Genomic DNA, 14,720 nt, shown 5'->3' with positions numbered 1-14,720 from the left:
ATTCTCATAATTAATACCTCGCCTTAGTTGAGTTTCAAGTCCCGCTCACGGCCGTAAAATGACACTCTCACTGCGACTCACACACACACACACACTGCGACTCACACACACACATACACACACACACACATATATATATATATATATATATATATATATATATATATATATATATATATATATATATATATATATGTGTGTGTGTGTGTGTGTGTGTGTGTGTGTGTGTGTGTGTGTGTGTGTGTGTGTGTGTGTGTGTGTGTGTGTGTGTGTGTATGTATGTATGTATGTGTATATATATAACCCCGACGAAGCATGCCTTCGCATATTTTACTGTGCAGCGCATCTGAGGCGATACCCGTACTGACTTTTACACATTTACTGGTTGCTTAACCCGGTGGGCTGTAAAGGCATGGTATATATTTCATGTCCACTGTGAATTTGGTCCATTAATTACACATGGCTTTACAATTACTAGCCCTACTTATCTTACCATTTTACCTTTTCGTTTACTGTCGAAATTGCACTTTTTTATTGCTGTTAGTATTCAGTAACAATATATTAGTCATAGTGTCAAAAATCATAACAATTTTCATATCAATAGCATACAAAATACTGAAAATTCAAGGAATTAGGAAATCAGGCGATGTCACGTAGGGCTTTCTATCTAATTCATTTGGGAATAATGACGATACCTGTGAAAAAAAAAAATCATTGCATATACCCGATGCCAATGGGATAAGAATTATTTGTAGTATAAATCAACATAGGATAAAACTAGAGACTCAGTAGCTTATATAAACTCTGTTAAGAATGCACGTAATATTCGTTTAGTTTCCCCTTGCAGAAACGCATTTTCTATAGTTGTGTTCTGACTTCTTGCGTTCTTATCTTCTAGATTTATTTTGAAGTATGTTTAGCTGTTATCCTTGTCTTTGTACGTTTTCATAAGTAATTTATTCGTATTTGTATCATTTGTGTAAGGAAATGTATAAGCTAAGAAATTTTTATTTTCCATTACCGGATATACTGTTTATTTTTTTGGGATAACTAAAAGATCGGCTGCCTCAAACCCCAACCTCTGCCATTACTGTTGTTTGTTAAACGTATAGGTACGCACAGTACCTAAGCAAAATAATGTAACGTGAATTCATTATTCTGTGACTGTAACTGATATTTATAATTCCCTCTGTTTTGAAAATACAAATTAATTTTCCTTGAACTCTATGGGTATAGTTACTTATATTCGTAATCTTTAGTTATTTATAAGCTTGTGGAGGGCTAACTAACATTTCAAACGTTTTTTCTTCCCGATCGCTAGCTGAAAAGATTAGCGAAGTGTACGAGGTTTCGGAATCAAGTGAACGCCTCTTCATCCGGATATTAAGTGGTTCTGGGATTCGTTTAAACGGCTGCGTTTCGATTTCGTTGACTGACAAGCAAGGTCAATAAAAATATATACTTATATAAAACCCTGATTGCGAGAATGGTTCGCAACCGTGGCTTATCCCGGTATTTCGACCTTGACTATCCGTGACACACCGTAAGTGTCCGGTTATGCTCAGCTGCCCTCAGTCGCTTCCTGTCATCTTTACATGATGATTATTTTTCCCTTTTGTGATTTATTTTCGTAACTGCCTGATGGCTGCTTATAATGTTTGTATTTCTTTTGATTTACACGATATTGTTTTACCTAGAATGACGTGAGTTTGGTGAAGGGATTTATTTATTTTCGGAATTTATTTCTTGATAGGGATCTCTGTCTGTTATTCCTGTGGTGATTGGAATATTGCATATTCTTAAAATCGAAAAAAGGAGAGTGAAACATTATAAAAACTTGGATGACTTGTGAGCTATTTGTGAACTGTTTTTGGTGATTCAATAAATATTAAATGGAGAATTTTATTTTGTTATAACCCGAGATCCAAACCAGTCCAAATATCCAGAACTCAATCATTCATTATGATTTTGACCTGATTTGGGTATATGTGTGTATCTATTAGTTTATCTACAGTGTATAGTAGCGACGTAAGTGAGCTGTGTCAGATTCAGACTGGTATGTATGATAGGATTACTATGGACAACTGAAAATCTCTTAGTGTTAATAGAGATGCTTCTGAAGCTACTCAAAATCGAATTCATTCCAATATTTTGTGGCGAAAATAATTGCACCTAAGATTATAATTTTTTGACAGAGTATATTTCCGCTGGATATACCATGAGTATTAAAACTCCCGGTGTTCGATAACCTACTATTCAGTGCTGCAAAATACTGAAAAAGAAAATATCGTACATACCCTGACATATGATGATCAAATATACTTCTAAATTCACTATATTGTCTAATTCTTCTACTGACTCATTCCTTCAAGAGTATATCATTCTGATATGCTCTTGAGCTCATCCGAATCGATATATTTTTAAATCAACTATTATGAAATAAAAATATGATTTAAGAAGGAAACTAGTATTTAGATTTGAATGCCTTTATATTACAAAACAATCTGTTCATATAACACGTTTTAATGAAATTCAGGAGCATAATGACAACAATCATTATATGATAAAACAACAGGAAAAGCAAAGACAATGTTCTTATCTCATCAACAAAAGACGTAATAGTGATAATACAATTGTAACAATAAAAAGACAGTAGCAGTAATGAAGATGATGGTGATATCAATAACAATAGCAATAGCAATAACACGTTCCCAAAATGCGATGGAAAGACTTCCTTTCCAACATATATTGTTTAAGTGCCTTAAACGTCCTGTTTTTTTTTCTGGGAATCACTCTTTGATTATTATTATTATTTTTTTTATTTGAATCTTTTCCTCCAAAGAATTCTGACTATGTACCTATAACTTATTTTTCATCAGACCCAATCCTTGGGGCAATGAACCGTGAAACGAAGTAGAACTGAGAGTCTTTGATGTAAAAAAGCGTACTTCTTGTTTTGAATTCCTTTATAACAGCAAAGGCAAATTTCACGCTCGTCTAGATGTTCAGTTCTAATTTCAAATTAATATAATCCTATGAGAACTCTTCGGTTTTATTAGACTTATTACGTATCGATATCTGTAATGAATTACTCTTGGCTCCCCTGAATCCCAACTCCGTTTTCTTTTTCGGCGCCACATCCACCAACCACACTGAGGGAACCTTTCTTCCATTGTATAAACTATACTTTCTACTTGAACCTTCGTGTAATCATATTTGCTTTCTGTATTATATTTAATATTTCTACCATTTATTAGTCCCTCTGGTTCGTTTTTTTCGTTTTTTTTTAATATCATGCCAACCAAAAAAATAATAAATAATTGGGTCGTACATCAACCATATTTTTGCGTGTGATGATAAATGTGGCCTTAAGGATAACTTTCTTCCCAGTTTTGTATTAACAAATGCAATACATGAAATACATATATAGACACATAGATAGTTACACATGTAATTATTTTCTTATTTATATATATATATATATATATATATATATATATATGTATATATATATATATATATATATATATATATATATATATATATATATACATGTGTATATATATATGTGTATATATTATGTACATATATACTTTGCTACTATCTGCTAAAGACACTTTGTGATACATGTGCCGCATTCTAAGTCGGCTCCACATGTAGCGAATATGAATGTAAACATTACCAGATCTTATAGTTTCAACTATATGCACCCTTTCACTTGTCAGACAACCTAATTTCAGTATCCAAAAGTACATTCAAACATATTAGAAGATAAATTCTGATAACATCCTTTTTTTCAAGTGCCCTGTCCCACAAGGACGTTGGCGATCATGGATTTTCCATGATTTTCTAGGCATTTTAGAGCGGTGGTTTGCCGTTGCCTTCCGCCCGGTGTTTTTATCGAGTCGCCATCTCTATTTACCCAGTTCTGACTGACTTGGGTTGGCTTGCCCACCCAGTGGCTAGGTAGGCCACATCCGCTTTAATCCGCGTTCTGGAAGCTTGGGTTGATCTCCCCCGCCTGCGTTGCCTCCCCGTCGCCGCCCTCTGGGTCCTTCCGTTCGCCTAAGTCGGAAGTTGTTTCCTCGGCGAGTTTGTTGTTGCTTGAGGACGATCCGTCGGGGTTCGCGATGCACACCTGGTTGTCGCTCACGTGCCACACGACGCTGGTTTCGCCCGTGTGGGAAAGTTTCCTCACTGTCTGAGACACGGTGGACACAGTGTCCTTCCACGTGTGGCTCACGATCTCGCGCTTCTTGCGGCTCCTCTCGAAGATCACGAACACGATGAAGCCTTGCAGGGAGTTGATGATGTCTGCCGGGATCCTGCGGCGGGAGAGAGAGGGTGTGGGGGAGCACGTGGTTGACAAGGGTAAATCGCTACGGACTCTGGCTGAATCTGAGCCAGTTAGGAATTCAATAATCGCCCGAAATTATTTATAATACACAATGCATATATATAAACAGATATACAGACGACCACACACACACAAACACACAATAAGTATATACATATATACAATATATATGCATACATGTATATATATATATATATATATATATATATATATATATATATATATATATATATACATATATATATATATATATATATATATATATATATATATATACACAGTATAAATCTATATCTATATATGTATACACACTAAGAAACAGATGCATATATGCGTATGTATGTATGTATATATATATATATATATATATATATATATATATATATATATATATATATATATATATGTGTGTGTGTGTGTGTGTGTGTGTGTGTGTGTGTGTGTGTGTGTGTGTGTGTGTGTGTGTGTGTGTGTGTGTGTATACATATGCATATAAATATATATATACACACATATGTATAAGTATATAAGTATGATATATACATATGTATATATAGGTATACATATACATCTATATACATAAACACATATATGCACCCACAGACATATACACATACATGCATATACGTATATGTAAGTAAAATATGTATATATGCATATATATACATATATTTATATTTATGTATACAGTTATATGTGTATTTAAACATATATGTGTATAAAGAGATCTGTTTACACATACATATATATACATATACACACATACACACATGTGCATATATATGCGTATGTGGCCGGATTCCTTGGATTCATAACATATCGTTCATTCCCCGGAACCGAATGTATTCTTACCAAATTTCCAGGGGATTAATTTTCCAGGAGGGAATTTCCGCGACCCACCAAAGCGCCATTAAACAGAAGAGGCTAAACCGCTGCCAGAACCTGCCATAATGTTTAGAAATAGGAAATTGTGGTTCTTTATTACCGCAATGTCTGTACCATTAACTAAATTTCCTTTCCCATTCACTATAGGAAAATGTAAAGGTTATTCGTCACTTGCTAGTAGGGTACATAAAGCTGAGGGGAAAATATGTTTAAAAGTTACTTACAGTACCACGCAGCCTTAAAAAAGAGATAAGCTTTCAAAATTCCAACTAGGATACCAATAATTTGTTATCTCGCAGGTGAAAGTAAATTCCGTGAATATACTGTGCATACATAATATTCACTGTAATCATATTACACATTAATAATGACTCTGTTGCAAGACTCACACATCAAGGTGATTCCGGTTGAAGGCTGTGAGTGAGCTGGTGTTCTGAGAACGGCAGCGGCTGAAGGCGCCGCCGGCCTGGAACAGCATCGCGAGAGTGTGGCCGAGGAGAATCAGGTTCAGGAGAAACAGCACACCGACCAACCCGTAGAAGTAACTCAGAAGTTCGTAATCACCTGTCGTCAGTGAATAAATAAATGAAACACATACACACACACGCACACACAACATATATATATATATATATATATATATATATATATATATATATATATATATATATATATATATATAAATATAAAGATATACATACATTAGCACACACACACACACACACACACACACACACACACACACACACACACACACACACACACACACACACACACACACACACACACATATATGAGAGAGGGAGAAAGAGAGCCACCCCCGCAAACCACTGAACCAGCACGACTCCCGCCCAAAGCCCGGCCGAAGAACTCCGTCCGCAACCTTCTCGTCGGGCAGGAAATGCAGCAAGAGGGTCGCCAGCGTCACGACCAGAGGGACGCCCCAAGCATACGCGCAGTACAGCCTGAACTTCTTGGCGTCATTGGCTAAGATACCCCGCAGTGGTACCAGCTTCACGGTCGCTCTGAAATTGGGAAAGGGAAGTAAGTATTTCTTTCTAAGTAAATCGATATAAAAAAGTAGCATAACACCCACTTTCATGACAAACACACGTATGTATGTATGCATGATATTTATGTGTATATATCATACATGCATACATACTTACATATAAACATGAAGATGCACATGCATATATATATATATATATATATATATATATATATATATATATATATATATATATATATATATATATATGTGTGTGTGTGTGTGTGTGTGTGTGTGTGTGTGTGTGTGTGTGTGTGTGTGTGTGTGTGTGTGTGTGTGTGTGTGTGTGTGTTTTGTGTGCATATATGTATGTATGTATGTATTGTATGAGATATACATACATACATACATACATACATATATATATATATATATATATATATATATATATATATATAAATATATATATATATAATACACACAAAGATATGAGTGTGTGTAAATGTATGTATGTATGCACGTATGTATTTTTTCACTTACTTAATGACGCGCCATACATCAAAGCACATGACATTGAGCCAGAAGAACGTCGCGAGAAATGAATGCTGTAGGAGAAAACCTGAAAAAAAAGATAAAATCAGTTCAAATTATAAGGTAATAAAAAGTAATAGTAGTGATGATGACGATGACGATGATGGTGACAACGATGATGGTAATGATTATGATCATAACCATTGTAACAATCAGTATGTTAATAGTATATTATCGATATTATAAAATTAAGATTATAAAACAATGTTTATGACACTACTTGCCTAAATCTAGTAACAATAACACCATAAAAAATAATCACATTCAAGAAAGAGGATAATCATGGCTTTGATATTTATGATTATAATTATCATTGCCAGATGCTGAAGAATATCAATAATAGGAAGAACTAAAGGACAATTGAAAACACATACAAACACACAAACATACACGCACACACTAACACACAAACAAACACACGCACGCACCCACATATACAAATACATGCATAACAGCATAAACGTCCTTATCTAGTTCATAGAGGCAATGGCATTTATAACATTGTAAAACAAAAAACAAAAACGGGGTTTCGTTAGCTAAATCAGTCTCAAGGAAAGCTCTTGTAAACAATGAAGGTGTTCCGCATTATATAAATAACGCCGAGGCTACTATTTGTATATCTGATCACGTGACAGACCAGTGCTTGTCCCTCTGCATTACACGGTTGATAAATGCACGCGTCACGGAAAATCAGCCACGGATATGCTAGTGGTAAAAAGTGCATTAGAATCACTAACAACAACTTGCCATCTCTATCTTTTTCTATCTCTTTTTCTTTCCCTTCCTCTCTCTCGCTCCCTTTCTCTCACTTTGAGTCCCGCAGACGCACACACACCAACACACACATATATACACAAATACTTATAATATAAATTTACATGTATTTCTCTGTCTGTATACGTACATACAACACACATATATTCACATACACACACACACACACACACACACACACACACACACACACACACACACACACACACACACACACACACACACACACACATTTATATATATATATATATATATATATATATATATATATATATATATATATATATATATATATACATGTATATATATATATATATATATATATATATATATATATATATATATATATATATATATATATATATATATATATATATATATAAATTAGTTTAAGTGCACGCACCAATCGCCGCATGCGAGAGCGTGGGTGCATGCCTGCAGACACGCATCGCCCGCGCTCGTATGTGCGCACATGCGCTGGTTTACATAATTTTAGGTAAATCGAACCTAGATAAGATGAAGTTCCTTGGGCAAGGAACTTCACCTCGATTGCCTATTTAGCCACTGGGTGGGTAAACTAGCCCAAGTCAGTGCTGGTCCCAAGACTGGATAAATAGAGAGAATGATTACCTAAAAGGTATCAGCGGCACTCTCCGTGGAAAGGAACTGGGGACCCTACCACGTACTCACTCCAAGAGCATCACAACATGAAAACTACAATTAAGTATCATGCTGTGACCACGGCGGCTCAGACATGAACCTACCGTTAAAAGAAGAAGATATATATTATATATATATATATATATATATATATATATATATATATATATATATATATATATATATATATATGTCATTTCTACAAATGCATCATCCTACAAAATGCCTCTCTCCCGGAGGCCCACGTTATGAACAATAGACACTCTACAAAAGATCATGTCATTCAAAAGGAAAGTAATGCTCCTACGTGGAAAGAAGAGCGGTCCTGGTACTAGCAATTGCCTTTTTTTCTGGGGGGGGGGTGAAGTGCGTGTGTTCCAAACCACACGCACTTCACCCCCCCCCCCCAAATCAATTTAAATTTTAAGAATGTCCTGCCTTGAGATCGTTTGTAAACCTTCAACAAATCCTTCCGTAGATAAAAGCATTAATGCCACTCACCATTAAAGACGCAGTGGGACTTGCTAATTACTTTGGAGAACTGAGATCCCGTGAAGAGGACAGCGTTAGCGATCAGCAGTGACACCATGTAGCACAGGAGGCAGAGGCCTTGGATGTCGCGCAGCTGTTTGATGGCGAGGTGGCACACGATGGTCACCGACAGGAACACGCATGACACCACCAACCCGGCCGCCTGCAGATGGTTCTTGATTATGATGGCCTTACTCAGAGGTTCCCGACATACGAAGGCGACGTCGGCTGAAACTGGAAAGAGGAAGGGGGATTTGGAAGAGAGCCTTGGTAACTTTACCAAAATGACAATGATTCAGAGCAAAGCTGCATATAACGAGGGTCTTCGTTAAAAGAATAATAAAATAAAATAAAAATCAGAACTGAAGGTGTGCCGGACAAAATACTTTACTTACAGTCTACAAAGTGTTCCAGACAATATCTGCCCGGCACGAATTCTACGGCGTAGCGCGGTTCATACAAATTCCCATTCGGGAGCAGGTAGAACTCCTGTATCGGTTTGGCGCGGGGGTTGAGGAGAGCTAGGCCTTCGCAAACGGGCATCTTCTCAAACACCAAAATATTCATGGGTCTTGGGATTGGACTTCCATGATGCGTACGGAATTCGGGAGAAAATCCGCCCACATCCCGTTTTATGCAGCTCGTCGATGCCAACTCCACAACCTCTCCGTCGCCACAGCACTTCTGGACACACGTTTCCCTCGTGCAGAGCTGAGAACCGGTGACTTTTTTTTAGATGATGCTCACTGACCATGGAGTAGTGAGGGACAGCCACTGCTGACCAGAGCGCCCAAACACGATGGATTTCCGCCGCCCCTTCAACATCAAACTCTAAAGTATTGGTCAACATATTCATTCACCCTATGAAGGAATTGTTACCGTTTCGATACAATTCTGGGCATCTTCCCTGCATTTGTCAATTTATTACTTTAAATAAACTTCACGGCATTTGTCATTTTTGTTGGTTTAAATGCAAGAGGCAACTGTATGTATGCTATCTGGACTATGGGTCGGTCGAATATATTAAAATGATAATGATGAACCGATATCGTGCAAGATCCAAGAAACGAACTTTGAGGCGTATGGTACGTGAATATCACGTACATACATATTTTATATGTATATATGTAATATATCTATACACACACACACATATATACATGTGTGTGAACACACACACACATACACACGTGTGTATATATATATATATATATATATATATATATATATATATATATATATATATATATATATATATATATATATATATATATATATATATATATAACAGTATTTTACTATTACATTAGAAATCATCATTATTGAAATGTCTTAGTGATCTATCATAATCGTTGCTATTGCCAAAAGTGGAAGTTTGATACAATACAATAAACAAATATCTAAGGAAGCTCCCGGTAATTTGCCATTAACGGCATCACGAAAATTCGTGCAGCAACTCTGCGGATGAAGTATCACTATCGAACAATATCCCATACACTCTGCTAACTTTGCTATCTTGTAGTTTATGATCCGCTTGATTTGAAAACTTGACTGGGAAAATGAATCTTATTTTGATGGTTGTAATCGTAAAAAAATCCTATGGGAAAGTATGATCTTTATCCTTATACCATTATGCTGTGTTGCAGTGAGAGAGAAAAAGAGCATTCTAGACACAAGCTGTTGACCATATATTTGCAAAGTATATCCATCCATCTAGGGCTATCTACTTTTTTTGTCTATACTTGCACATTTTGTGTTTGTGTGTGATATTAGCCTATCAGATAGCTTTAGTTTTACTTAGATCTTATACATTTCAGTAGTATTGGTTAATCGTAATCAACATAAAGCATCTGTTAGATCGGTAGTTAATACTAATATATACAACTCTTGTCTCTTAACCAAATTAACAAAAGCAAGAGGATGCTAGATCGCCCATTACGATGTGCAAACATTTTGGAGGTCAGTGGCTTTATCATTTTACCGGCCCCTAGTAACTCAGCCACGACTATAAATGTCATGTTATATAAGCCTTTGCCTCTATGTGTGGATAACAGTTTCTTGTGTGTGCGTTTATTTTTGTGGGTGTATATGTGTGCGTGTATGTTGTGTGAGTGTGTGTTTGTGTGTGCATGTGTGTGTTCACTTCTGTGCTTGCCACGCACACTTGTATAACTTCACAGCCTCCAGAAGGAATGGAGAAAAGGGAAAATATGCAGCAAACCACCACGGCTCACCTTCTCGACATTAGGGTGGCAAGTCCGGGCCGCGTAGCCGCCGTCCACAGTGGGCCCCACGCAGTAGTCAGAGCTGCTTTTGAAGGCCAAGACCTCCATCCATTTCAGGTAAATTTCTCCCTCCTCTATATCTAGCGTATTATTCCTTCCATCCAGAAGAAGGTGGTTGACGTAGAATCCTCTGGGACACATTAACGGCTCGAAAGACCAAGAGACGTTGCTTGTAATTTGTGACAGATTTGCGGAGACTGGCGGCGAGAAAGTGGCTGTGTTGACACCAGGCACGCAGCCATTGTCAGTGAGAATTTGGCCCTCCTCACAGCACAGTCTTCCTTTTAGGACTAAACCTTCTTCTTGTAATAGTGTGGAACATTGTAACATGCCTAGGCTTACCCACATTGCAAGGAACACTAGCCGCCAATGCATCTTGAAGCCGGCGTGGTGTAATATTGGCTTTAGGATGGAAAGACTGGCAATTTCACACACTCTGTAAAACAAGATGGGCAGAGATAATTAGAAAAGTATATGCATGGAGGATGTGACGGGCGGTCTATCTTTCTCCTTCTCTCATTCTATATAACTATCTATTACCTGTCTCACTCTATCTCTATCTATCTTAAATAGGCACACACACACACACACACACACACACACACACACACACACACACACACACACACACACACACACACACACACACACACACACACACATATATATATATATATATATATATATATATATATATATATATATATATATATATATATATACATATATACCTATGCGTATATACTGTAAATATATACACATGCATATGTATCGGTATAAACATATATATGTATGGGTATAAATATGTATGTGTGTGTGTGTGTATGCTGTGCTATGTGTGTGATTGATAAATAGAGCGAATGAGGAAGATAGATTGATAAGAGGAAAAGGGAGGTAAAGAGTCAGAAACATAATTACATCACTCCATTTGCAGATAAAAAAAACGGAATTTACTCACACCTCTTTTCTGATAATTTCTCGAGAAATCACACATGCACACACACACACACACACACACACACACACACACACACAAACAAACAAACACGAACACACCTTCTAGTTAAAATAAACAGTAAAATATGTAAAACAGTACAAAGACGGAATGAAGCACAACCACCGTCGGATCATGACATTTGAGCCACATCCTTATTCAAAAACAAAAATCGACTTTGTATGGATAGATTTTATCTCATGTACACGTATACAAATAAGCCGAAACACATGTCTTAGAAAATATATGCATATGAATGTTCTCTTGTATGAGTAAATATTACAGAAGAAAACTTTATACCATCCAATGTTTTTTCCTTCGTCTCTAGAAATTACAAAAGTAATATGTATATAATTTTCTCGTATCAATGATACTAATATGCGCAAACTTAAGCAAACACAAACACTGACAAACAAATCCACAAATATAAATAAACGTCCTTAAGGGGGCACTCAAACAAATCATACGAACAGTGTCTGCAGTTTTCTCTTAGCTCACACACACGCTTTCACTAATTTCAAAATTTGCGGCGAGAGAGGTTTGTCTTTCGCAATCCTACTTGCACTGTTGAGAAGTAGAAAAAGAACGAACAATCTGACATAATTGATAATACAGTAATCTAACACTGCCATTTTCGACGAAGACTGAAAGATCGTAACGTTGAATACCTCATGGATCCTCGTGAAATTACCTTTCCTTTTAGTGGACTATCAATATGATTGCTACATGAACCGTGTTCGTCTGCTTAAACGTTTTATTCCAGCATTCAGTCTGGGAATGCTTAGACGCTTTCCATGCATTTCAGTCAACCAGGACCAGTACTAAAATCACATTCCATCTTAAGGCCTTCACACACACACACACACACACACACACACACACACACACATGTATATATATATATATATATATATATATATACATACACACACACACACACACACACACACACACACACACACACACACACACACACACACACACACACTCACACACACTCACACACACACACACACACACACACACACACACACACACATATATATATATATATATATATATATATATATATATATATATATATATATGTATATAATATATATACATATGTATATATACATATATACATATACATATATGTATATATATATATCTATATATATAAACTTATATATATATATATATATATATGCTTAATATATATACTATATATATATATATATATATATATATATATTATATATATATAGCATATATATACATATACATATATATATATATATATATATATATATATATATTATATATATATATATATATTTATGATATATATACAATAATCATATGTATATATATATATATAGAATATTATTATGAGATATGACAAGATCTGATAGGGCATACTACATACATGTAAATGTGGATGTATATGATATGAGAAAGGCATGTTGATTCAGGGGAAGCAGTTAAAAGGGCATAGGCGAAGTGAATACCGAAGTGGTGGATTGTATCATGATGAGCGAGAAAGGAGGTTGAACTAGGGGAGTAGATATGGCATCCAAATATGAGTGAGAGAACAAGGGAAATAAGATGGAGTGAGAGTTTGGCAACTGAATCAGGATATGATAGTGAAAGCAGGTTTGTAAATTCGGAGGCGGCGACGAGCTTTTTTTTAATGAAAAAAATATGGTCCTGCCAAGACAATTTGGAGTCAAAAACAACGCCAAAAGAAGAATGGTATTGGAGTGGAGCACGATATGAGAAGAGTGGAGGCTGGGGATCTACACGTGCGTGAGAGAAAAGGGTGGAGAAAGATTTGGAGGTAGAAAAGCGAAAGCCATGGTTAGTGGCTCAGGAGGACACTGATGTTGATGCAGACTGAAGGAATTGGCAGAGAGTAGGTATAGATATGCCGGAGCGAGTGGTTAAATACTCAAACATAAAGTAGATGGGCCTCGAAGAGAAGCTGAAACAATGTCATCAAATGTCAGAGAGAATCAAAGTCGATGCTGAGCACACTGGTGGGACGTTCGAAGCTTCAAGAGAAGGGTGATGATGTGGAAAGTGCGTCATGGAGAGGAAGATGATGGATGCATGTTTCTGTGTATGCGAAGAGGAATGTTGGAGAATATGTACGCCATATTGGTATACATATTCTAGGACACAGAATATGGCTAATACTGAATCATGGCGTGCAAATGCAGATGTCATATATGTTTTGAAATGAACAAGGGGGTCAGCTGACGACTGTAAGGCAGCGTTAAGTTCAGAGGAAGAAAAGGGAGCATTATAGGACTCAGCAGAAGGCAGGGTGAAGATGATAGGGCTGCATTCTCTCTTGGTCTTAATGGAAGAGAAGTGTGGAGAAAGGTGAGAGCCATTACTGACATGGCTGAAATAATCACCCAGTTCATTAGCGACTAAGAGAGGATCAGAGATGAGAGTATCTCGAATATGGAGGACGGGGGCTGGATGGGGGGATGTTTGCCTGATAGCTGGATCCAACACCAAACAGTTGAAATAGATGTAGAAGAGTAACTGAATAATCATACTTTCACCAGCTAGTTGTTTTACTGTTCCGGATTGTAGGGCAAAGACAGGTAGATGCTCTTTTAAAGGAGATAAGGGCTGATAGCTAATTAGGGGTGCCTA

The 14,720-nt window shown here is 36.5% G+C and overlaps 1 protein-coding gene across 5 annotated transcripts in view; it reads right to left on the bottom strand.

Moving 5' to 3' along the window:
* Positions 1-3,559: 3,559 nt before the first annotated feature.
* LOC119576364 (probable G-protein coupled receptor Mth-like 4) overlaps positions 3,560-14,720 on the bottom strand; it is an 18,491-nt gene continuing 7,330 nt past the window's right edge. For 4 of the 5 annotated variants that reach the window (XM_037924019.1, XM_037924021.1, XM_037924020.1 and 1 more), the window contains exons 2-9: positions 11,024-11,510; positions 9,185-9,500; positions 8,760-9,023; positions 6,774-6,852; positions 6,071-6,267; positions 5,632-5,806; positions 5,210-5,299; positions 3,560-4,325 (exon numbers count right to left, since the gene is read on the bottom strand). In XM_037924019.1, the coding sequence (XP_037779947.1) occupies positions 3,983-4,325; positions 5,210-5,299; positions 5,632-5,806; positions 6,071-6,267; positions 6,774-6,852; positions 8,760-9,023; positions 9,185-9,500; positions 11,024-11,449 (1,890 nt within the window). In that variant the 5' untranslated portion in view covers positions 11,450-11,510 and the 3' untranslated portion in view covers positions 3,560-3,982. The remainder of the gene's footprint in view (positions 4,326-5,209; positions 5,300-5,631; positions 5,807-6,070; positions 6,268-6,773; positions 6,853-8,759; positions 9,024-9,184; positions 9,501-11,023; positions 11,511-14,720) is intronic. The other variant, XM_037924023.1, reaches the window with a different exon arrangement.

Source organism: Penaeus monodon, chromosome 8, assembly GCF_015228065.2.
Source record: "Penaeus monodon isolate SGIC_2016 chromosome 8, NSTDA_Pmon_1, whole genome shotgun sequence".
NCBI classification, from domain to species: Eukaryota; Metazoa; Arthropoda; class Malacostraca; order Decapoda; family Penaeidae; genus Penaeus; species Penaeus monodon.
This window is presented reverse-complemented; position numbering and strand designations above follow the sequence as displayed.